The 26,099-nt window shown below is 36.1% G+C and overlaps 2 protein-coding genes across 6 annotated transcripts; one reads left to right on the forward strand and one right to left on the reverse strand.

The window, feature by feature from the left end:
* Positions 1-602: 602 nt before the first annotated feature.
* Positions 603-18,648, reverse strand: LOC131665990 (cytochrome P450 6A1-like). Of its 4 annotated transcripts, XM_058938295.1 has the most exons (6): positions 16,515-16,641; positions 6,600-6,712; positions 2,422-3,318; positions 1,860-2,081; positions 1,517-1,768; positions 603-1,435 (listed from the first exon to the last, which is right to left on the reverse strand). In XM_058938295.1, the coding sequence occupies exons 3-6, from the start codon at positions 3,284-3,286 to the stop codon at positions 1,269-1,271; spliced, it is 1,506 nt and encodes a 501-aa protein (XP_058794278.1). In that variant the 5' UTR covers positions 3,287-3,318; positions 6,600-6,712; positions 16,515-16,641; the 3' UTR covers positions 603-1,268. The 4 variants fall into 4 exon arrangements, with proteins under 4 accessions (XP_058794278.1, XP_058794279.1, XP_058794276.1 ...); XM_058938296.1 differs by lacking the exons at positions 6,600-6,712; positions 16,515-16,641 and adding an exon at positions 18,520-18,648; XM_058938293.1 differs by lacking the exon at positions 6,600-6,712 and having other exon boundaries at positions 16,515-16,663.
* LOC131665991 (6-phosphofructo-2-kinase/fructose-2,6-bisphosphatase-like) lies at positions 11,327-25,853 on the forward strand. 2 transcript variants are annotated; one of them, XM_058938297.1, is made up of 6 exons: positions 11,327-12,099; positions 20,956-21,120; positions 21,714-21,874; positions 21,976-22,362; positions 22,435-22,704; positions 23,466-25,853. In XM_058938297.1, exons 1-6 carry the CDS (start codon positions 11,958-11,960, stop codon positions 23,892-23,894), a joined length of 1,554 nt encoding a protein of 517 aa, XP_058794280.1. In that variant the 5' UTR covers positions 11,327-11,957; the 3' UTR covers positions 23,895-25,853. The 2 variants fall into 2 exon arrangements, with proteins under 2 accessions (XP_058794280.1, XP_058794281.1); XM_058938298.1 differs by lacking the exon at positions 11,327-12,099 and adding an exon at positions 19,384-19,694.
* Positions 25,854-26,099: the final 246 nt, after the last annotated feature.

Consider the following 26,099-nt stretch of genomic DNA (forward strand, 5'->3'; position numbering starts at 1 on the left):
TTTATTTTTAATGACGATGAAACTTCTACGCTCCTGACCCAATAATTTTTGATAAGAATAAAAAACAATGCTGAAAACTGGATTGGTGGTTTGTATATGTGGTGTGGAGAAATAACCTTTCCGATATTTTATAAAAAAGAAACTTCTTTTTCAAAAAAACCAAATATGGCAAAATTTAAGTAAAATCATGAGATTATTATGTCTTATGCTGAAAATGAATAATAAAAATTGTACAATGATGGAAAGCTGTGCTTCTATAAATTTTATAGAATATCGATACTCTTATAAAAATGTATAAATACGTGGCTAAAAGGCATAACTCTAGACTTATGCAAAGTTTCAAAAAGCTCAAACAATTCGAACTCTCATAGCTTATCGAGCTTCAGCTCTTTAATGGCGTAATATTAAAAATCAAATTTTCATTACGGTCGAAAACAAAAAAAACTAGAATACTTGAACTGTTAAAAGAACAAGAAAGCTCAGTATAAATAATGAAAATTCATGTGTTGCTAATAGCTTTGTAAACATAGAAGTAAGGGATATATGAGCCATTGGACTTCGGATATTGGACGAATATTGAGGTAGAAAAAATTAATTGTTTGTTATTATTTTAATTTTAGTTATTATTAAAGATTTGTGCGTGGTCTGGAAAAGCTATGTGCGACATTTATTTTTATTTTATGAATTAATACATTACTTCATTTTTACACTTTGATACACGTCTGACGTCTGACGTCCGCTGTCCAATGAATTTTATGTAGAAAGTCTCGAATGGCCGTTAGTTACATAGGAAAATTATTATTCTTATAATTATTCATATTTTTTCGTCAAAAAGAAATGACTAAACAGAAAAATAAGACACAAGCACTGGCGAAATAAAATTAAAGTAATGTAACAATTCCACTTCATAGTTAATTTTCAAATTTGTTATAAACAGAAATTACATGCTCCTTGTTTTATAGCATCCTAGGATTTAATTTAAGTCAACAACTAATTTTTTAGATTAGATCTAGAGTGTTGAGTAAGATGAACGCCGTTTATTTTGAAATTGTTAACTATACACATTATTGTATCATAAATATAAATATTGCTAAGTATTAATGGATATCGAGTCATAATATCTCTCCCGATAAATGAAAGCAAACTTCATGAAACCAAATCTATTCGGTTATTATTCAGCATTATTTGTTTATTTAACAACACAATTATAATTACTTTATTTAGTTACTGTGTTGTCACTTATTGAGTCATACTTTACGAGTGCTTTTCTAGGTGATTTTTGTGAATTTCAGCTTAATACCTTCAGTTGGTGTTAATAAAAAACTTCTTGGATGAATTACATATGGAACACAAGTTTCATCACATACATCAACTTTGTATTTCGATAAAATTTTAATAAGGCCCACTTTTGATTGATAATTGGCAAATCGAGCAGCTAAAAAGTTAAATAATACAAAAATAAGATGAGTAATTTTGTATACTTCATACATTAATGTATTGCTAAAACTATAACTACCAATGCAGTTTCGAGGACCAGCACCAAATGGCAAATAAAATGATAAGTTTCGATGCTTTGAAATTTCATCGTCAAATCTTTCGGGGTCAAAGGTATCTGGATTAGGATATATTTGTGGATCACGTTGAATAGCATAAACAGGAATCCAGACTCTCATTCCTTTTGGAATTGTCAGTTTTGATCCAGAAAACGTGTATGATTCCGTGCTTCGTCTCATGATTACCATGAGCGGCGGATATTTTCTCAAAGTTTCTAAAAAAAGTGATAAGCATATGGAATAGACGTTATTTAAATATAAATTTATCAGACATATTTCCCGTTTACTCATAACGAGTGCGCTTACCAGAATATACTTTATGCATATATTTCAAATTTTTTATAGTATCGTACTTCACATTTCCATTATTTTTATTCAGTTCATTATTGACTTCTTCTCGAAGTTTATTTTGTATCGGTTGATTCAAAGCTAATTCATACAAAAAATTACTCATTGTAGTAGATGACGTTTCAAAACCAGCAATGAAAAATACAAATAGTTGAGCTGTAAGAAATGCGTCATTCAATTCTGAAACATGGATAAACAATTATAATTATAATCTTTAGAAATTTACATTTGCGCTAATTTTCGATTGATCACAAATCTAATACATTTAAGTTTTCAATTACTCTTTTTTTGTAAGGCACAAATTTTACTTTAATCTTTTTCCTTTGGTCAAAATTCTTATTTATGGCGATTCTATGAAAATGTATCTTTTTTTCACTGAATTTTCTTTCGAATGTATGTCCGCGTATGTCTTGGAAAATTTATTATTCTAATGTTTCAAAACAAGTTTTTCTGTTATTTGAATTTTAAATCAACATAGACATTATAGTTACTCAAGCTGAACTGCGCAAATTGTACATACCAATATCTTTAACTTTATTTGGATTCTCTTTAATTTCCATTAATAAGTCGACAAAATCATTTTTTTTAACATTGTTTTTCTTTCTGTACTCTACTGTATCCTTGAAAAGTCCAATAAAAAAGTCGTTAATTTCATAGTCATACATCAAAGGCCCAAGCAACTTGTAGAGCCAGGGAGCTCCTTCTCGTAATTTCATTTTGAGACTTTTCAAACCATCCGTTGCAAAAAGTTGACGCCCAATTTTGCGGAATTGATTGTCTTCTTCACTAAGAGCATTCATCTTTAGCCCAAAAGCGCAAACTCCAATAGCATCAGTGGTAAATCTAGCGGTGAGTTCACGGCACTCGATAACTGAATTTTTCGCGATGCAATCGTTTAAGACCTCCTCAAAGTGATCAGCGCATTCTATTAATAGATAGAACATTTCTTTGAGTTTTCCTGAAGTGAAGGTGGGTGATAGTTTAGCGCGCAGAGGTCTCCAACGTTCTGGCTCGAGCATGAACAAATGTTGAGATAAAGGCTCGATTTTTTCATGAAAAATCATGCCTCGATCGGCAAAAATACTAAAATCCTTAATTAAAACATCCTTTATGTAGTCGGGATCATGTAAAATAAGAACTGGCATCCGACGAACAAAGATGCCAATCATTGGTTCATTTTTAAACTTCTCATACTGTTTTGTCAAATAACCTCCTAGAGATATTTTGCCGAATATAACATCTTTTAAATTTCCAAATAAAATTCTTGGTTCAGGCCCAGGAATTGCTTGACTACGCCAATAATCAAAGGTTGATGTCAAATAGTAATAAACGGCCAAGAAAAGCACAGAAAAACCTAGTAATATTTCGTAGCTACCATACTCCATCGTATCAAATACTGTTCGAATCAACTGAATATCTGCAAAATATTTTTTTTATTATAAAAAAAATTTTGAGGTTGCACTTAAAATCGCAGTATTGAAAGAAATTTCTCGGAAAATATTTTGAGTATAAATTTAATAAAAATGTATAAAATAAAATTTAATAATAAGTATAAATTTAATAACAAGCGTACATGTTGCAAAAGAGTTTGTTAATGTAAAATGAAAAAAATTGAAAACTCATTGTATAAAATCAAATAAGGATGATAAAGATAAATAGATTAGAAAAACCATTGAGAATAATATTAATGTAAAAAGTTTTGATAATTGTATGAATAAGTATATTGTATTTGACATTTATATTTAAACTGTAAGAATAAAGGTTTTCCTAGATAAGAGACATAGGATACCCGATATTAGCCGTTACATGTAATATGGTGAGCAAAAATAATTAACTGCCTTTTTGCTATACTAATAATGGTAAAATAACAGATCTTATACTTTATTATTATCACGTCCTACACAATCACGAAATACTTTATAGATATTGAACATAGAATTAGTTTTTTCACCTCGATATAATACATACAAGGTAAAAATTACACAACTATTCATTCATTGTATATCCATAACATACTTTAAAGAAACTTTTCATAAAATAAATAGTTGTATGAATAGTTTTTTTAAAGTATCATTTTGAAAATTAAAAATAATTATATTTTTGTATTAAATTATTACTCCATCACTGTTATTCTTAAACCTTATTATATCTGTTAATTATCTTTAATGATTGGCTCGAAAGTGTTTATAAACTTTCAAAAATCGTTAAATCTATAAAAATGACATGACTATATTAATTAATTTTCAATACCTTGCATTATTGAAATAAATTAATGAAAAATACATAATAGCAATAACATTATTTATAATATTTTGAAAGTTATGAAATCTATGAAAATGGCACTGATGTCACTTATACATTAAAATGCTTATCATCGACAATTTATATACATTTTTGATAACTTTCATTCTTGAGAGTTTGGAAGCTTATCGTTCGAATGAGATAGCTCTTAATTAAATCAGATTAATGATTAAAAAATATATGTAAAGATATTTGAAAAAATACATGTTTGATACGAATCAATCCTCCTTCTTTTTTATCCTATTGACCGAAAAAATTTATAATTCCATAACTAAATCATTCGTTACTTGGTATTATTACAAATGATTGGATTGCCAAAAAAGAAAATAAGTCTTATCGATACAACACATGCTGAAAGTTGATTAATTTGATTAATTTTCGAAATTAATTCTCTTGGAAGGTATTAAATATAAATTTTTTTTGAAAATGCCAATCACTTTAGAAAAAGTCTACAATCAGTTTTAGGGAAATATAATCCTTCTGAATTACTCTGTATATACTTTTCGCATACACAGCAGATCGTAAATGGTATGTAATCTGCTAATGGGTTCAATCCTCGTGTGAACAGACAGATCTGTATTGATTGTAAAGTTAACACTGAGGGACAAATAGACATGGGGGTAATGAGTAATTTTTTCCATTATATACATGAATTTTTTAGTCAAAAACTATTAGCTTATGGAAAAAGTACCGAGAGAAAAAAGTTCTTAGAATTATGTAAGGAATACACTGAAATATTTTCAAAAGATTTTGAGAAAATTATTTGTTTTTGCTATTGGTCAATTTTTGAAAAATAAAAAAATTGTTGAAAAAAATTTTCATATATTCCTTCAATTATAAAAATATTTTATTCTTAGACATTTTTTCTATATGTGCATTGCTTCCAAGGAAAAGAAATAAATATCAAAGTAATAAACAATAAAAATTTTTTTTTCAAAAACTATTCGGTTCCAGCAAAATTATTTGAGAATAGAATATTCTTATAATTGTCTAAATAATACATGAGTATTTTTCCGGACTTTTTAAGTAATTCTTTGATTGTGCAAAAATTGATCAACTGCAAAAACAAAAAATGTTCTTGAAACCTTTTGAAAAAAATCCAGTGTATTCCTTATATACTTCTAAGAACTTTTTCTCTATTGGTACTTTTTTTCATAAGATCAGTATTTTAGTAAAAAAATTCATGAATACAATGGAAAAAATTACGCATTCGAGGCACCATTTTGGACACCTTGGGCGAAAAATCGATCCGGGAATCACGTATTCGTCAAATTTATACATTTATTTCACCGGTTAGTGAGGTTCCAATATCATAGCATATCAGAAACATTCCGAAAACTCGATTTAATTTTAAAAGGTGTGAAAAATTCGTGCTTTTAAACTGCATTTTACTCGCATAAAAATTTGGTTGAAAAAATATCGCGAACACCATCGGAAAGAGCTTAAACTTTGAGAATATGACTTTTACAATTTTTTTGATGCCTGTAACATTAATTATAGTTGAGTGCTCAAAGACCGGTATACCGAGAATGACGTTTTCGATAAAATGGGTTAAGATGATCAGTGCTTAACCCTTGCTGGGGATTAAACTTGTAAAATAATTTTTCTTTGACATAAAAGACTAATACTGATCCCGTTCCTGGAGAAATAGTAGGATATATGAAGTTTGGAAGTAATTCGAATAAGTGGTTGACCAATCGACCAAAAATCTCCCTTACGTGAAGTTTCAAGGTGTCATACAGCTATTGATGATGGCGCCGCGTCGCTCCAAGTGACGTGGCGCATACCGTGGAAAAATTTTTCATTATTTATTTTACCTTTTTGATTTAGAAAGACGGATTACTACACCTATTATTTTCTGGACCAAGTGGCAATACCTTCAATAACTTATCTATGATATTTTTAAGAAAACTGTCATTAAAACTCATTAGTTTATACGATATATAAACAAAATTTACGCTTCTACCTATTGCTCTTTTTTCATTTAATTGATTATCAGAAAAAAATAGATCACTTGTCACAATAAACAAACCATGAAAAAGATTTTATAACGATTCAATTATCATTTTATTTATAAAAACAATTGCAATTGAAGTGTGGCAGAACGAACAAAACACGATTCTAAGAGCTTCTTATCCAAAAAGATTAAGATATCTGCATGATTTTATTTGTCGTTTAAAATCAACTAATAAATACCTAATGTATATAGTATTGATAATCAATTGACTTGTTAACAAAAAACATCGAGTATAGGAATGTCAAAGAATGAATTCATTTATCATAACTGAAACTAAATTTTGATTATTTTTTCAGTATATAAAATAATGACAGCCTATTATGCCATTGCTTATTTGATTAAATTTTAATATAAAATAGTATTTATATATGTGCACATACCACAAGAAGACACATTAATTGAAGTTTCAGTTTTTATAATTAACTTTAATTTGACTCGGAGGAATTGTTGAATATATACTGAAGATTTCTGTGGATGTTTATCACTTTTATCCCTGGACAGAGAAGAAAAATTCATCAGCTATATCCGTGGTATATTATTTACAATAGATATTTTTGCCAGTCACGCTGAGTATTAATTCAACACAGGTCTACGTAAAGGCTTTCCTGATAATATACATTGCCTATAATCGGTTAACTATACCGTAACGACTTAGTATAAATTGTTCTCATCATTACTTGTCATATTATCCTTATATGACTAAGATAATATTTTCTATAATCGTAGCTTTATTCAGAACAACTGCATGCATTAATTAACACAATTAATTATCAGAATGTATCAAAGATACGAGTACTTTATATCACGTATTTAATGCAACATCAACTTTGTTAACGAAATAATTTTACGTGAATAGGTAAATGTTAAAAGCAATTTTTTGATAAATAATGATAACAAGATGGATATGATGGAAAGGCAGTTTGTTTTTTATATGTTATATGAAAACATTAAAATTTATAATGTTGAAAATTATACGTATTACGATAGAAAATGATTTTTCGATACCACAATTACTTATTCTTTTTAAATGATAATAAGACCTTTCATCAAAATAAGAAGTTTTTTGTACTATATAAGAAATAGTTTTTGCTACTATTAGATGTACCCTCAAAAATTGTCTGTGTTAAAATTTGAAGACTTCTATTAAAAGCAAACTCCGCACATGAACGAATGATACATTAAGAAAGTATATATGCGACATTTCCACAAACAATAAACTTCCTTTCATTGTCAGATGATAAAGTAGAAATTAGTGTTAACAATAAATGATAGATATAATAGTAACTTTTTAATGAAATTTTCGATACCAATTAGATAATGAATATTATTACTATTTATTTGAAACGATTTTTATTACATGTGGTGGGCAATTCTCGATTAGTTTATAATTGTACATTTATCCATGTATATTTGAAAATAAAATAGCTTTAAAATACAACATTTTTTCTATAAATTTTTTTCTATATTTTTTTCTATATTTTTCTTAAATTAAGAGATATGAAAAATTATAAATACCAAGAATATTATAACATGTTTTAATCTTATTTGCATTCTTTGCAGATGATCATGGTTTCGTTATTGATCTTTTTTTCAACTCATTATACTCGTTAAGACGCTTTATTGTGTAAGAAAGCTTTCATCTTAGTATGCGAAGATGAAAGACCTTGCTGGAACTAGGTTTAGATAAAGATTTGAAACAATTGTCTTTACTGAATAAAAATACAAAACTTTATCCAATTTCTAGTTTTTAATGGCGATGTACGAGTATACCAAATATTAAAAGGTATAGTTATGAAAGTAATTGGTTTTTCATGATTTGCATATTGATCTCGACAAATCCCTATATCCAACTTTCAAAGTTTGTCAAAATATATTGATCTGTTGAATCGCATAGCGATATAACATTTCCAATAGAAAAATGTACAAGTGATTATAGATATTACAAAGAAATTTAAACAAAATAAAATAAGTTACACGAACATGATTCGTAAATATTAATAAATGTCGTGCATTTATTTAGCATGTATAAGAGCTAAATAATTACGAAGTGAATTATTTACGTCCCATAGAATAAAACCAAAATCTGAACTTTATTAGAACCTATCCTATTAATGAAATAATTAATTATACAGCCACACAGCTATTATATTGAAATAATCAATTATACGCCGACAAAATTTGAAAAAAGTTCACATCCAGAAACTAGACGAGGTATTTCCGAAGGAATTTGTTGCGCTGAATCCGAATCCGAGCTCAGAATTACTCCATCACTCTCAGTTTTCGAGATATCCTAACTTAAAAAAGTAAAAAACCCTTTTTTGCTCTTTTTCAACTTTTGTAACTTTGTGAAAAAATGTTTTTTTGCAAATTTGACGACGGCATCTTACAGAGAAATTCTTGCTCTTTTAAACGCACTCATTTTTTCAACAGAGATATGACACATTAAAGTATGATAAATTTGAATTTTGATTTTCGCAAACGTTGTTTTAGCAGAGAAAAGTTTCACTGAAAGATAATAGTGGTAAACCTAAGAGGGTACAGAATTAGTAGGTTAAGTAACTTGAGATGTAGTGGTCGAGAGTTTTTGCAGGGTACAGGGATATTGGGTCGAAGTACTTGGGATGTAGCGGGCTGAAATTATTGTCTAGCAGGGTATAGGGTTCTTTGGTTAATGAATTTGGAATATAGTGGTCGGGGGTTACTGCTTAGCAGAATACAAGGTTCTTTGGTTAAGGTACATGGGATATTATTTTATTTTTTAGCGAAGATTATCTTTAAGCGAAACTTTATTCTGCTTAAACGACATTTGTGAAAATGCCAATTTATCATACTGCATTGTGTCATATCTCTATCGAAAAAAATGATATTGAAAAAATGAGGAATGCATTTGGAAGGGCAAGAGTTGCTCTTTAAAGCACCGTCATCAAATTTGCAGAAAAATATTTTTTCATCAAGTTACAGTAATTAAAAAACAGCAAAAAACGTATTTTTGATACTTTTAGGCTAGGATTTATCGAAAATTGAGGGTGATGAAACAATTCTGGGCCTGAACTCGGATTCAGCCCATCCCATTTCTTCGGGTACACTAGGTTCGATCTATGCGTGTGAAAATGTGTTGGCCTGTGTTATTATTGAAACGGATCTACCATATATTTTTTCATCTGTTAAATCATTCTCATTGTTATTCAGAAAATTCCATGAATACTTTCATATTTGTCATTTATAAACTTTGTTAAGATAAAATTAGTTATAACTAATGAATTATAAAACCAGATTTTTTATTTGTGCTTGTGTTTATGAAGATAGATAGAAACAGTACTAAATAGTATTAATAAGACAGGCGTTAAGTGCTTGCTGCAACTGTTTGACACCTTCATCTTTTGTCATTACAATTTTTGTAGGAACTATTAATTTACGAAGAAGTTAAAATACAATAATTCCAGTTTTTAATCTGGATACAATGACGATATAAATTCGTTATATCTATTGATATATGACTACTGAATTCAATAACTTGTTTGTTTACATTTATGGTAAATCGCCAGTGTTATTATTATTTTTGTCCAACTGAAAGTCACATCCGAAGTAATTTTTTGCGTAGAATTCGAATTCGCAGTCAGAGAATGTTCATCGCATCAGGTTTTTCAGATATCCTAACCCAAAGGAGCGAAAAGTCCGTTTTCTGCTATATTTGAGTTCCCGTAACATAGCAAAAAATTTTTTTTCCAAGAATCATCTGAAAGTTCTATTTCTACTCTTCTGAATCTATTTTTAAGATTTGAAATGTTTTTTTTATCGAAATACCGTTGATTGCAGTAAGTATTTTAGAAGTTTCAAAACGGCTAATTTTTTGGATACGAATATAATAGTATATGCGAAAGTAGTTGACTACAATCCACAGTACTTCGATGAAGAAAAGATATCTCAAAACTTAAAAATAGATTTTGAAGAGTAAAAAAAGTCCTTTCAAATGGTTCTTCCTGTTTTTTGGAAAAAAAAATTTTTACGATGTGACGGAAGCTCAAATATAGCAAAAAATGGCCTTTTTCGCCTCTTTAGGTTAGGATATTTAAAAAACCTGACATAATGGACGAATTCTGACTTCGGATTCGAATTATATACGCAAAAAATTATTCCAGAAATGACTCAAATGACTAAGAACAATCATAACCCTTTATTTTCCAAAGCTATGTTAGAGAAAAATTAAAACAATTTTTTGTTAATTTTGTGAAAATTCATAATTATGAAAAAATGTATTAGATAGAAGAGTCATTATAAGATTACTTGACTTAGATTAGATTAATTAGATTAATGTCAGAAGAAAAATGTATTTTTTAGTTAGACTTTCTAATTAAACTATTATATGGTATAATTTCTTTAGGCTACGTATAAATATAGTAATATTTGCGTTTACTTTAAAGACAAATAGGTGCAAAAATTTATTTAACAACGTTTACTCAACCGATTACTAATAATAAGTTTTCTTGTAACTGCATATCCATAGTGAATACAAGAATGTTCACAGTATATCATCGACATATTTAACGAATAAAGTATTAGCAAACACTTATAACGATAAAAAGTAAATGAATTCTAGAAGAAGTCTGGATCAAAGCAAAGAAATTGGATAAATGGAAGTGAGTACATATATAGAGTGACATATGTAGTATTTGCGTGCTTCGACACGAAAGATTTTCGAAAAGTTTCCAGAGCGTCGGTGAATGTGGCCAATTAGAGACCAATTGATTGGTGGCAAGGAGACAAATGGAAATTAAATAGAGAATTGGCGAGAAGAGTGTGTTTGGTTTCGAGTGAGTTGCGGGCTGAATTATTTAGATGAAAGGAAAGACAGAAGTCAGAAACGAGAGAGAGGGAGAGGGAGGGAGAGAGATGGGAGGGAAGAGGAGAGAGCAAAGATTACGAGCAAGCCACGAGAGAAGATTAGCACGATAGAGACCGAGGTGTGTATGTATACAGAGAAGAGGGGGGGGGGGGTGCGAGTGAGAGAAAGATAGGAAAGGCTGGAGGAAGGGAGAGAGCGAGATGGAGACAAGCAGGCGCTGCGCGCAGGCCCGAGCGGGTCGATGGTATAAGCGACTGCGGGGCGAGGCGCCGGTTTAGTCCAGGACCAGTAATAGGGCAAGTCGGCGTGTTTCTTATATATCGACGAGTCCGTTGCAGTTCTTCACTCGGCAACCTGCAAACGGAGCAGCAACGTCGCTGGGCGACAGCAGCAATAGACGCAGGCAGGTCTGCTGTGGATTTTCGCGCACACGCGCCCGCTCGGCGGAAAAGCGGCGAGTGTTCGCGGGTCGTCGAGAGACAGCGCCAGCGCCACTGCCTCCTCTGCCCCGTCGCGCTCTCAGCTGGGCTCGACTATGTAAACACAAGGTCAGCAGTAGCTGCTTAGCCGATACAGCGCGTGTTCCACGGCACTGCAGCCAGTGCGCAGCTCGAGAGTTGGCAAGTTCGGCAAACGACGTAGCCAGAAGCAGCGGTGTTCGCGCGGAAGCTTAGGGAAGTCCGCAAACTGGCTCCGGAAGTGAGGATCAAGCAAATTGGAATGAGGGAGGATCTTCTGTCGATAATACGCCACACCAGCAGCGACCATTTTTCGGAAGAGCTCTAGCTCGCCACTCATGTCCAAACATCTCGCGGACCACCCGTCCAGCAGTTCCTGAGCAGAGCCGTGCCTCGCCGAGGGGACGATTGGCACTAATTTGTGGCTGCAGCTTGCTATGCCCTGGCTGGCCGCCTGTCTCAGTCTACTGAGCGAGCCTCTGCTGGGCTACTGCCTGGCCGCGAGAAAACTGGCGCTGCAAGCCGGTATCCTGCATCACTTCGGACAGAACCCGATGGCGCCCAGCATGGATCACCCAGGTAGGTCCCTCGCGCTCTTTCTTCGGAACCTTCTCCTTAACATTGCCCTTCGACATCGCAACGCTTCTTTTTCTAACGTATACATGTATATGTATACGTTCCGCTTATTCCAAAACGGACTCAGCGACCTTATTTTGCAATGCAACGCCGGACAAATATTCTATAATTGATCGGATCAGTCGTTATATAAAGTACTCGACAGCTCGATCGATCAGTCGCGTTGCAACAAGTTCCAGCTATTTTTCGCGGCTTTTACCAACGTAGCTCGGCAGAGCTTTCGGAACACAGTCTTCTTGTCTTCTTTCTTCGTGGCACGCTACCCGACTCACTTTCGGAGCAAGGTTTTTTCTTATAGAGCTCTGTCGATGCCCGTGTTATGCTTCATTTTCATACGTGCTTGTACATTTGCGCCCGAAGATTGAATCTCGAAAGTCGCTGTTTTTCCCTATTCTCGTTGCAAACTTTTTAATGGCACACAAGCTCAAAATAATCAGTACTGATGCATTGTAAATATATAGCTTGCGCTACATGTTTTCATAGGCTCTTTCTCTGTAAACTTGTAAATAATTCAGAAGGCAATGCTTTAACGCACGTTAGACGTATAATTTTTTAAACATATATTTCCGAAATTGAGATAAGGTGAATTCTAATAACAAACCGTCATTGTTCTCGAAACAAAGTTATTCAGGCAGCTTATTTATAAAGTTTGAAATTCAGAGTCACGTCGCTTTTTCCCGCGTCTCCGAATAAATTTTCGTTACAGCCGAAAGAAAAAAAGAGCGTTCGCCAACGTCAAAGACAATTTCGTTGTATTTCCCTAAAGAACATGCCAAAGTTTGACAAATGCGAACTTCCAAGCAGAGCACTTTCATTATTTTTAGAGTAAAATTACTCGATTCTGCGTTTTTACTGTAAAGCTTACTGCGCACGTCACAGCGGGTCTCAAGGGTAGCATGCAGTATAGTACATACGCCAAATTACTTCCTATATACGACGCGAGAGAATTACTTTCGGAGAAATCGATTTTACAATGCCATGTTGTATTCACGCGACGTTGAAACTAATTATTTAACGGTGAAATTGTCCTTCTTTCGCCAACTGAAGGTGTGGTGTGTTTGTACATGTGTGTGTGTGTAAACGGTATACGTAACGAAATATTATCGATCAGAGCTATCTTGACCTAAATTCAATAACTTGCTTTTTATTATCATTCCATTAGTGCTACTCGTTCCAGTTATTGTTTAACCTAATATAAATTTATTGCTGAAATAATGAAATAAAGAACTAACAAAGCATTTTTTGTAGAGGTATCCTAGTTAGTTACTTATACGGAAAATAATTGATAATATTCTCATTGAATAACAATATATGGCTTTTGAATCGATTTACCAAAATAATAATTTTTTAATTTTACGAAAAAACACGATAATGTGAAGTAAGATTGTGATAAATATATTGAACCTTCCTTTAAACATGCTATCTTCGATTGAATTACATGTCAAGTCATGGCTTTTATCTTTAGCGTTACGTAAAGTAATAAAGACACACTTGTGCTGTGGCTCCGTGAAAATTGTGTACAAATGCGATTATTTCGTCTCCCTCATAACAAGAACAACAATATATGTGATTCATGAATTAAGCTAATTGTCGTTATCGAGCTTGATATAACATATGTACTCGTAAAAAAATTTGCACCGAATGGTCGTTCGAGTGCAGTGGTAATAGCCCGCAAGCTGCACGGCGGCACAGTTATAAGTGCAAAAGTTATAATTAATCTTATACGTACAGTAATATATCCTTGGTTAAAACTGATTGTAGGCAAGGTTATTGAACAAGTGTTACGTTAACAATTAATAGACAGCCGTCCCAGAAGCAAAAAAATAAAATATAGATAGTCAAGCTTTTTTAATCTCGTGTCTTCGGTAATTTAAGTTCAATCGTATAAACGTCAAGTGTAAGTCGTACACTTTAATAAATGATTGTTAATCAATAAATATTGACACTGCGATAATCGCTGAAATATAACTCGAATAAAAGCAAATAAAAAAGAAAAAATATGACTTTCAAAAATAAATCAGTGTAACGATAAGGAACAGGTTTCTTCGTCTGCCTGTCTCTCTCTCTCTCTCTTTCTCTCGCGGGGCAACGTATTGCTTTCGAAATTTTCTCAGTGGCTCTCAAAGCTGTTACAGCGTACTACTGTTACGAAAATGTTCGCAGTTATCAAAATCTAGAAGCCGAAGAAGCGAGAGCAGCAGATGTAGAACAAATTAAAATGGGCAAAATGCTGCGTACGAATAATGGAATAACATGTGGCAAAGGCAGCTACGGGAATAGAGATCGAGTGTGCGAATTATGCGCAACGCGCAGAGTAGACGTGTCTGCGCGTGTAGCAGACGACGCACGGCGCTGCAGGGGGGAGCTACCAAACAAACACCACACGGTCTGCGCGCGGCGTATTTTTACGCCGGGGTTCACAAACAGTGCGAACCGAGAGAAAGAGCGGCCGACAGAACCGTGCCCCTCTCGGCTCGACCAATCAGAAAAAGACTCGTTGCGACTTGCCTGCCGCCAGGCTATTTAAGACAGCCAGCCCAAACTGGTCGCACGCGACGCTCCGACGCACAAATACAAGCGCGCCCATACACACACACACACGCGCACGGCTATGAATTTTTATCATTCACCGAGGCCGTGCCTACTCAGGGTGTTTCGCTCAAGCAAGCATCTGACGCGACAGGCTTGATCGCCTTTCATTGCTCTTCTCTGCTTTATTTAATGCGCCTTTAATTTTATTGCGTTGTTTTGCCAGGCTTTCTTTTTCGTGTCGTGTCACGTGCCGAAGATTTGCAGATGTCACGTTTTGCGAACGGCATTTTCGATGACGAGGATTCTGCGGAAGGGAAATTCAAAGTTGCGATGGCCACATTTCTTAGTATCTTCTCCGATATGCGTGTTTTCACATTGGTTCTGGGGAAAGCGATTTTCTTTTTTTTTCTTTACAGAGATAACACTATTGCAATATTAGTGATATTATCTAATTACTACAAGTGTTTATTTCATTAAAATTCGTTTTTACTGCTTCGAAAAAGATCGAGAAAAATAAAATGATTATGAAAGAAATATTGCGAATTCAGATTCTGCGTAGTCTTGTTTGTTTAATACAATCAGCTTTTATTAATGTAGTTATTAATTTACTAATAAGTTTTATTAAACTTACTGATTATTAATAACATTATGCTCACCACCCTAAAGATCGACTAAGATGCTATTCAGAAAAAATAATGATTTTTTTGACTTTTCAATTAATTTACAATAATTTTGCTTTGTTAGATTTTACATTTTTACATAGATAAATATTCAAATATTTAAATACATGACAACGCTAAAAGATGTTCTGTTGAGAAGAACAATAAAAAAACATACGCTACTATTGAAAAACAAAGTACTAAAACTTATAATTGCCTCTGCAAAGCGTACCGCAAGATTTTGCATCTGTAAATATTCCGCATTGGTAACTTTTGTTTTTCCAAATCTCTAGATCGTACACACGTACGAAATACTGGAAAATTTTGCAATCTGAGCGCGTTTCGCGATTGCTAAATCTTAATTATCGTATGCCACTGAACTGCAATGACGCAAATTCAAGATTAGACCACTAGCTTGTATTATGAGTTTCGAGGTGAAACGAGAATCAAAATATACCCCCTCCCACTCGCCTTAAATCCGCGAAGACGTATATTTACGCTTGATTTTGTTCGATACTAATTCCATTAACATTTTAAATGGTAGGCTTATTCGTAATACAGTAGCTCGAATTGAAGAAGTAGGTCAACGCGAGAACGTCATAAGCTACTGTTAAAACTTTAAACACCTCTTGACAGCACTTTTACGCCCAAATGACATGACGAATAGCAATGTAACAACGTTATTGTTTTTGATGATTGCAATTTTTTACCAAAGACGTTATTATAACAAACCTCATAATTTATTAGTAAGGCATTTGTATTCTCAACTCAATTAAGAGTATCTGGAAAAGTTTGTTCCTCATTAGATCGATAAGTCGATTGTATTCAATTGAGACTGATAGCGATTAATAATGTACGAAGAATTATTCGTTATCGAAAAATAGTCGTCGTTGAAGCCATAGCATAACCATTCGAATGATTACAATTGACGAATTACATGGGGGCTTATTTCTTACGCAACGATTCGCCAAGGACAGGTATTTGCAATGTGGCAGATCAAGTGAGTATAGCAGCAGCATCTGCGGATGTCGGATGTCGCAGTGCACGCGAGTGACCTCGAGCGAGGCCGCGTGCGAAATATAGATATACAGAATGACTTGAAAGCCCGATCGTAGCCAACAAATACGCTTTGCGTATCTGCTGAATGTATGGCAAGTTAAGACTTACGCGACGTCGGATGTGAAAAGATCGAGTCAAAAAGCCAGCGAGACTCGAGCACCTATGACTTTGTGTCGGTCCTGTCGCGCTAAAGAAAAAGGAAAAGACACAGACAAAGATTGCGCGATCTCCTCCTCGGCACTACTGTTTCGCTGTTTTTCGTCCTTTTTTCATCGTTCATCCGTAGCATTTTATAGCAATTATGAGCCACGATCTCGCGAGAAAAGCAGACACTGCTTCTGGACTTCACGTCGGTAAATTGGCTTGCCTCCACATCGATCTCGGTTGGCAGTGTTCATGCGGTACTATATAGCTTTTCTCTCTCTTTCTCTCTCTTTGACTGACTAGCATTCCTACACGTGTGTTAATTGTTGATCGTATGTAATTTTTCCGGGATTCGATTGATTTTTCACTGATGGCAGTGACAATTCAACTTGTTTTGCAATATACCTTTGTGTTTTCATGAAGCTTTGTGTCTAGCGAGACGATCATAAAATCACTACTATGACTTATTGTGTATTATTCCCAATTAATCAGATTTACAAAACCGACACTCTGCATCGAATGTAAAGGTATGAGTGTGTCGCACCTTAAGCTTGGATTACGACGGTTCATTCTTCTGGCTCTCAATATATTATGTTTTTTGTTTTGCGACTGAAACTTTTCGCGAAATTCAAATTTCTAGTCTAGTGTAATCTTTTGAGGCTTCATTGTTGATAACACGAGTGTGCAGACGACAAAAATATTTCAACATATCACAAATACATTTACTCATTTTGTTATCTTCACTTTTGAATACAACGATTACAACCTGCAATCTTAATTTAGTTAATCATTCTTATCATGTATGCTATATAAGCTCACTGTGGGTAAATAAAGTTTTTCAAGCAATATTAACCCGAAACTTTAACAAATATTAAAATATTCCTATAGTTATCAACGATAAATGATTAAGCTCGGTGTACAATAATGTTAATTTGATAAAAGACACGAACCATCGAGTATACTTAACAAAAGATGTTGCCATTGTGAAGATAAAAAATATCTTCATTTCGTGTTTTTCGTTGAAAATTGCAAAAGCTCCATTGCACGACAGACAAAAGAAAATACTATCAATGAATTCAATTGTCTCGTTTCTTTTTTTACAAAAAAAGATAGAGAAAAACCCGATTATGTATTAGGTTGTATAAGGCGTCAGTGCAATCATCCACGTTATCAACATGCGCGATGGAAAAAAAAGCAATGTAAGTGACGTCAACGCAAATCAAAGATCAGAGAGAGAGAGAGAGAGAGAATCTTTTCGATCGGCGTGTGTATCAACGTCTTGTATGTACGTCGCGTTTTCTTTCGCGTCTCGAGACTTGGCGTCTACGCCCGATCATGCGTCCGATGTGTGCTATTGCACACGCGTATCTGTCTATTTTTCAATACATCGAACGCTTATTTGTTTGTTCTCTCGCTCTATGAATTTTCACGAACCTAATCAGTTACGTGTAGAGAAAACACAATTTTTCCGCATGCAAAATTCACGCAAATTTTTTTTACAAGTACCGAATCAACGTGTTTTTTAATGAAATCTGTGACTGGTCGTCATTTAAATACAGGTATTTAGTTAAAGTGTTTTTCTGAAGCTTTACTCGTCAGCTTCCGTGATGCACTTTCCACAGTACGGCGCGACTAATGTCAGAAATTCCGAATTGCACCAACGCGCGTCTTCCACCGAATCTCGTGGCGCGAGTACCGATTAAATATAAGTTTAGCATAAGTTTACCCCTTCGTAACTTTTCGCGAAATCACTTGGAGCGTTACGCAAAAGAATTTGGTCGTTACGCGACTGCCCGCAGTAGTAGCAAATATTAATCGCCACGTTCAATAAGCCACGGAAGTATTCGCAAGTAAAATGATAGTCTGTCATAAAACAAGATAAATGTTGGTTGCGCTCTATGTCATTGATCGCGGCAAGACAAGACTACACTCGAGCTAACGCGGAAAAAACTAAAGCTATTATACTTACGACCATGAAAACAGGAAATTCCACATGCTGTCGTCTACACATACGCGCGCGCGCACACCTTTACAACCTAGTATAGCTTTCGAGGTTTGTGTCAGCGAAAAAAAAAGCTAAGCCATTGTCCGCGTTTTGATTTACCACTATTACAACCTATCCCGTTGCCCCCCCCCCCCCCATTCATTATTTGCTTTGCCCTCGCTTGTTTCTCATGGGCTCTCGATTCAAATTTTGAGAGTTTCAGTTGGCATTTCTGGAGCTTGCGCGTTCGTATTGCTCTTCATTTCGATACTTTTGGTTTACTGCTTGTGCATCTTGTTGGTAAACGAAAGCGTTTTGGTGCAACTTTATGTTGACTCGCGCGCGCGTCTCCGTCAGCGAAAATACTGACGCCTGTCCCGTTTCCACCAAGAAAACCAAGCCAAGCTAAGCGATACGAATAATTTCCGCGGAATCATGATATTTTACGTCTGATGGTCTTCTGAACCATTCCCTCAGCGCTCTTTCATTGAAATATTTTGATTACTGAACGAGGCATTTGTAAGCGCGGTCAACTTATCTCAGGGAAAAAATGCAGGGTCTTGTAAGAGAGATTCCCGGGCAAGCGAGCAAATGATTTAACACAAGGATAGATAATCTTGTTATTTACTGGTGAATCAAGAAAAAGTCTGTGACCCGAGGATCATCGAAATGGACTTTGCACTTAAAAAAGTGCAGCCAAGCTTTCATCGCGCGCAAGTGCGAATGTCTGTCGCGCGCTTGCATCGATTGTCGCCTGCGCTCGCACGAGTGTGTTTGTACTGCGCGCTTTTTGTAGTTCTTGTGACTGTAGTGATTCGCGGACTGTCTCTCTAAATATAAGATTCCGGTGTATCTAGTCAAGGAGCGTCAGTGAGCGATTGACTTTCGCAACGATCACATCACGCATGTCTCTGTCAAACGACCTCTCGACGCTTATCCGTCGCCAAGTGTCGCACGTTCGTTTCTCCAAGGAGTTCCCTTGAACTAGATCAACAATTTATACTGTTTTTGGTGCAATATCTACATATACGTATTGAACGTCACTTCCACGCTTCCGGAACTGGCTTTTTCGCTCTTCTCGTTTCTTCTATCTATACCACTCGACGACTCCTGTCAAGAGCAAGCTCTTCGTGAATATCTTGCCAACATGTGTCACATCGGTAAGCAATCTATGTTATGGATCTCTATTTGTGTTCGACAATCGAAGATAAATCAATACGCACTGCAATATAAGCAACTTTGATTATTGTTTGTCTCGCAAAATTTCGAACCGACGCCACGTTCGTTCCTTGACATTTCGCTTGCGAACCAAAGTTGCGATTCGCGTTTTCGGAGATCGTGCAGCTCCTGAGAAATTGTGCGCACATGCATGCGCAAAGTTTTCGTTCGATTTGATGCATTCTTCGATCAAACAATGCTGATAACGCAACACCCGATTTAACAAAGTCAAACTTACTGGCGGCGTGATGATCACGTGCACATCGTTAATATAGATTCGACTGATACGGATCCGAACTTAATTGTAATTTGTATGCAAACCAATCCGAGCATCTCTTGGCTTAAAATCCGCGAATGATCGACATTATCGCTTCTCTTCCTTTTTGCCCGTTCTTCCTTTTCCACGTCTCCGGCGAGCTGTGCGTGCTGCTGAAAACGAGTTCGCGTGGTTATTTCAACGCAGCGGAATGCGTGCACTGGCTCGCGGCCAGCTGAGCCTTATTTTTTTTTTCTTTCGGTTTGATTTTCACGTATCAAAGTGACAGACGATTTTTTTTGCGCACACGATCGTCCAGTCGTGTCGCTGAACGCGCGAATTCGTTCAGACTTTTAACGTTCGTCTCTTTTCCTTCTCTCTTGAATTATGCAGTCTAGTGTTGACACTACTCAGTCGAGAAAAGAAAAGCCCAGGTATATGCTTTGTTTTTGCGCGTGCCAAAAGTAGATTTGTGACTTAGTTGGAGCGGACGTTTATTCTTGGCATACGCCAAAGCGTCTTGATTTTCTTTTGTCTTTTTCACTGCTGAATGCAGAAGCGCACTTATACTCTTTCTTTTTCTCTCCTCGACAACGAAAATGGAAATCGTTTTAGCATGCTATAACTCGTGATACGAGTGTACAATGGCACGTGTCAAGAAAATGTAGAACAAGCTACATATACGATCAATTTAGTATCCATGAGTCTCTGTTCATTGAAAAGCTCTTTGATGAAATGTCGGGGAGGTCTGCGTATATGTGCTGTTCGCGTTACGAAATCGCATGTCGTACGTCGAAGATTCTAGAGTCAGGTTTCAACGGCTGCTGTCCCTGGGCTATTGTATATTCCCAAGCTTATCCCATCCACGTTCCCTTACACACGCGAATAAATCCGATGGAATTGCGGGATGAAAGTGCTGAATGTGGATTTGGATTTCATTTGTGCAGAAGCCACGCAAGATAAAGCCGTAAGGGCGCCCGCTGGGATATCCAAGCCACCGCGCAAATTCGCCGGGGTCGTGATCATCACGACTGGACTGCCGGCCAGAGGCAAAAGCCAGATTGCCCATTGCCTGAAGCGACGACTCAACTGGAATAGCGAGTCGGCTAAGGGTAAGCCATTGTTATTCTTACATGTCGTCGCGGGTTTCGCTTTTTTTCTTCTTCGCGTGCTTCAGTTAATAGCGAAAGCCCTCGGTTACGTAACGTGCGTCGGCTGAATTTGCATGTCCAATTTTCATATAGCCGCTCGTCGCAAAACAAACGACTCGCGTCACGATACTATTTTTTGATCGCAAGACGGCATTATGTAGTCCGTCGATATGTGTGCCTTGATAAATTAACGGGCAGTCTATTGACCTTACCTTATTGCTTTGGCATGCACGTATATCTGGCTCAATTAATAGCGTTACGCAATGGCCATCCGCGGTATAGATTGGCAATCGTCAATGCGAATACGATTTAATTATTCGGCGCTCTCGCCAGATACATATGCAGCAAAAAGAAGTCATTATAACTGTGTTGGCTCTCTCCGTTTCTCCCTCGTACACGGTCACGTGATCAAATGAACGGCAATAAACGGTTTCGATAAACATTCACCGGAGTATTTTCCCCCGCGATAGCTGTTCGAAAGTGGTTTTTTCGTAATTGTCCGCGTAACGCGCAAATTTGAAAGCTTGACAGCGAAGCTGATGTGTCGTTTGCAGTGATGCGCGTGAGCGATTACCGGCGCAAGAGACTCGAGCCGTACGCGTCCCACGAGCTCTTCCGGCCCGATCACGAGGCTAATGTGGCATTACGAGCTCTCGCCCAGCGCGACGCCATGCAAGATTGCGCATCGTGGCTTGCAGCTGGGAACACCGTTGCTGTGAGTAATCAATGTCATTTCAGAATCAGAAGCACGCGTTCGCGCTGTAGCACCGTGGCCGATAAGAAACTGCCACTGTTTGCCTACGTTTCCAAATCTAGATCCTCGACGCAACGGTGGTGACGAGCGATCAGCGTGCCGAGGTCTACGACTACTTTTCAACTCAGCTAGGTTACCGCGTGCTCTTCCTCGAGTGCATCTGCGAGGACGCCCAGGTGCTCGAGTCCAATTGTCGTGAGATCCTGCGCCACAGTCTGGACTACGCTGGCATGGAGCCTTCGGCTGCGGCCGAGGATTTGCGCCTCAAGATCGCGCACTATCAGAAGACTTATCAAGCCATGGATCAGGAGAGCAAGTATCCGCGCATCCGCGTCGACACCGCGACCATGGAGATCAGGGCCTACAGGGTCAGCGGACACGTCGAGACCAGCGTTCTGGGATATCTCGCCAGCGTGTCCCTCAAGCCCCACACCCTCTACTTCTCCAGGGTGAGTGCATTGTCCGTTCGACTGACGCTCGGCAATCGTGGGCGCTCGACTGTAGTGACGGATTTCACGCAGCACGGCGAGAGCGAGTACAACGTGCTGGGCAAAATCGGCGGCGACGCCGTGCTTAGCGCACGGGGCGAACGCTACGCACAGGCGCTCGCCAGCAAGATCAACTCCATGCGCATACCCGAGCTGCGAGTGCTGACCAGCCGGCTCCGTCGCACCATCGCCACGGCCCGCGGCATCGAGGCGCCGCAAGAACACGTCGCCGCGCTCAACGAGCTCTACGCCGGAGTCTGCGAGGGACTCTCTTACGAAGAGATGCAGGAACACTATCCTCAGGTCGGTGCCTTATGCGTTGCGTGCAATTTTAGACGGCGCGCCGTTCGCATTATCCTCTCCACGTCCAATTTAGTTGGCAACGCCCTGCGCGCTCCCTGATCCCTCTTCAGATTTTTACGCGCTCGGCCTTCCGTAATTTTCATTCAATCGTCATTCACTGACTCTGTTGTTGGATGCACTACTTAGAATTGCCAAACTTGTTTTTCACTTGTGACTTGCAATATTATTAACACTTAGACTGCTACTCGACTATTATATCTTTGAGAGATTAATTGTCTTATCTTTTTTGATAAATTCTTTTGTTACGGAGGACGACTGTCATTGTTCTTCAATCTGAGCGGGAAATGTTTTGCAAAAATCTTGTTCATTACGATTTTTGTTTTTCAAATACTTTTGCAATCATCTTAAAAATCCCTATCTAATCTCCCATTCCATACGCGGAAAAGAACTTGAAAATTAAAAATAAAAAGTTATTTTAATCATTGCATTGTTCGCAACTCCAAATAGCAGCGGGGCGCGCTCATACATCATAAAGCCTGAAATTGTTGAATAATTTTATCGCCATACGCGGTACAATGGAATTATGCTTGTACGTTGTTTGTTGATTATTTGTCGTAGAAAATTCGGCGTTTTCAATTGAAACGAAAAGTCTTCGTCGAGAAAAATCGTTCACTCGACTATAAATTTGGAAGCAGCTTGTTAATAAAAGCTCCTAAATCTGAACGAGCGATCGTAAAACGAATTTTCCTTGTAATTGTCAGGAATTCGCATGGCGCGACCAAGACAAATTGCGCTACCGGTACCCATGGGGCGAGAGCTACGTGGACACAATGCAGCGCGTGGAGCCGGTGATCGTCGACCTTCAACAAGCCAACAATGTGCTTGTCATATCCCATCAGGCAATATTGCGCTGCATAATCGGCTATTTCCTCGACAAGACACCCGAGGAGCTGCCCTACATGGAGGTGCCGTTGCACACCATCATACGCATCAGCAGCCAGGGCTTCAACTACAAACTCGAATTTATCAAACTGGGCATTGAGTGCGTCAACACCACTCGCATCAAACCACAGAATTGCAGCGTCACTAGAACAGCGGACGACGCTCTGATTACTGTGCCGGCACACTATGACATTCCCGATCCATGGAGGAATCCTGGTAGCGGGCCCACCCTCGTGCAGCAGCACTGAGTACCAAAGGAGGGGACACGCAAACAAGGCTCCTCCGAAAAATAATTTACAAGCTCTGTTGTTCCGATCTGTGCAGCACCATCTATCTATATTTACATCGCCGCGAGTCCCCTTCGGTTCCTTGTAATTGCACTATTTCTCTATGTATTTTAACCTGCTGTTCTACGCTCGCTTCAACTTTTCTACTTTATCGTTATTATCATATTATATTTCGTTCTAGTTTCTTATCAATTACTTTTATCCGTCATATTTTGTTTTTTTACATTTCTGACACTTTCAAATGTAAACAATCAATCGCAAGCAAACTCAATTTGCGAATTTATTTTCTTCGCCGCTTCAATTTCTCACGTTCAAAGTCAGATTTCAAAAGAGTTTTTTTTTCAAGCGATACGTTTTGTTTTCGGTTAAAACATATAATGACTGTTCTTTCCTATCAACGATGTCGATCGGCGATCGATAATTCATTTACAATGACATAGCTGATGTAAAACTATTGCTAATAATCATTGATGCAAACATTTGAATTAAAGAGTACTTAACATTTTTGAAAATAGAAGAGTAGTTACGTATTTTGAAGAAACTGTTGACCCTTCTCCAAATTAATAATGGTACTAATTACAATGGTCTTCAGTGGGAAGAAATATAAATCGTATTGTTAGGATTGTTAGTTGATTATAATCAATTTACAAGGGAGAAATGTAGACGTATTATTAACGGTAAAAGTATGTGAATCGCAAATATATATAATATAATGATATTTTCAATGAAAGGAATTACATATTAACTAAGAATATTATAGAAGAATACACGGTGTATCACTGTTAAAATATTCTTTTCGTTATTGTTTATAGTTTTGATGAGACCCAATTATCAGACAAAAAAATTATTCAATTGGATATAATTATGCCTTGATCATGTGCTATTTACATTTTTTATAAAAAGAAAAAAATGATTATATTGTGGTCTGTCGATTGTAATGTAAAGAGTGAATATTTTAAAAGTGATTGCCCATATAGAATCGAGTATGGAAATTAACACATATTTTTAGACTCGCGTTATGCAATATTTTAAAGTAGACGTATCATCATCAGTCATTTTGAAGAAAAGATATGCATTTTATAAAACAGTTTGACATATTATTAATAGTATGTATTAATGGCGCGAGTAGTTATACTCGTAAAAATGGTTAAAAATAGACGTGAAACTTCAAAAGCTCATGTAATAATTGTAAGGTATATTTTTGTAAATCACTAACATAAATCAGTATCACCGTTATATAGAAAATCACTTGTTTCAATTCTCTTCAAATTGGCAATCTTTTTTAAAAGATTTTGTTTCTCTACGCAGTAAATATTGACATGCCTAACATATTAATATAACAATGTTAATACTTACAGTTAGTTTTGGATTTAACAACACGATAAAAATGGTTGTAGTTTCAACGGTGATGCTGTTTTTACGATTTGGTTTACAAAAAAACAGGCATAAACACGCATAATTATTAATGTTAAGCAAAACGTCTTCTCGAGCTGTTGAGCCAAGCGTTTGCAACTTTACTTGAATAGTGTAGATTTAATGAATGAAAGTATGATTGTTCCTAAATTATATTTAATATATTCAGAAAGCTTTAATTGAATTTTTTTTTATTATTTCTTTTGATTTTTATTTCTATGTTATAAATGTTCTAGTTGACACTACCGCTATAGGATATCAATGTATTTTGTAAAGAAAATTATAGTGAGTCGCTTCAAATACTTGTTAAAATAAGCACAAGTTTGTGTGCGAGTATGTTCTACCATTATGATGACTGACGAGTTTGAGATTCTATGTGCCAATGAATGAGTGATTAATTAACGGGCTGTTTACTTGTGCTTAAATATGTTATAATTAAAACCTTTTAGGCTATATAATTTTTTTATTGCAACAGAATCAATAAACATTTTTGTAATATAAGACAAATCATGCAGTTAATTTTCTTTTTCACCTTGATTGTTTTTCTTTCTATTTAAATTTGAAATTTGAGAGTGGCAGGCGAAATACTTTTATTATAAATAAATTGATTTTTTATTTATTATGTATTCAAATAATTTTTCCTTGACTGGAATGTAAGTTTGACTCCTCACGTATAAGTTCAATTGTTGAATAGGAAAAGTGCTTATGTTTATAATTGATTATTGACATGTTATTTATTTAATTTACGCATTA

The sequence above is a fragment of the Phymastichus coffea genome, unplaced genomic scaffold, assembly GCF_024137745.1.
Source record: "Phymastichus coffea isolate CEN01 unplaced genomic scaffold, Cenicafe_Pcof_1.1 PCOF00055, whole genome shotgun sequence".
Lineage (NCBI taxonomy): Eukaryota > Metazoa > Arthropoda > Insecta > Hymenoptera > Eulophidae > Phymastichus > Phymastichus coffea.

Bases quoted from the DNA above. Each gene is read 5' to 3' on its own strand.
- LOC131665991 (XM_058938297.1), top strand. From the start codon at position 11,958: ATGCCCTGGCTGGCCGCCTGTCTCAGTCTACTGAGCGAGCCTCTGCTG. The intron at 21,875-21,975 runs GTGAGTAATCAA...TTCCAAATCTAG, and splicing joins CAGCTGGGAACACCGTTGCT to ATCCTCGACGCAACGGTGGT. The intron at 22,705-23,465 runs GTCGGTGCCTTA...TGTAATTGTCAG, and splicing joins TGCAGGAACACTATCCTCAG to GAATTCGCATGGCGCGACCA.
- LOC131665990 (XM_058938292.1), bottom strand. From the start codon at position 6,735: ATGAATTTTTCTTCTCTGTCCAGGGATAAAAGTGATAAACATCCACAG. The intron at 2,082-2,421 runs GTATGTACAATT...TCCATGTTTCAG, and splicing joins AAATAAAGTTAAAGATATTG to AATTGAATGACGCATTTCTT. The intron at 1,436-1,516 runs GTAGTTATAGTT...TTAACTTTTTAG, and splicing joins TGGTCCTCGAAACTGCATTG to CTGCTCGATTTGCCAATTAT.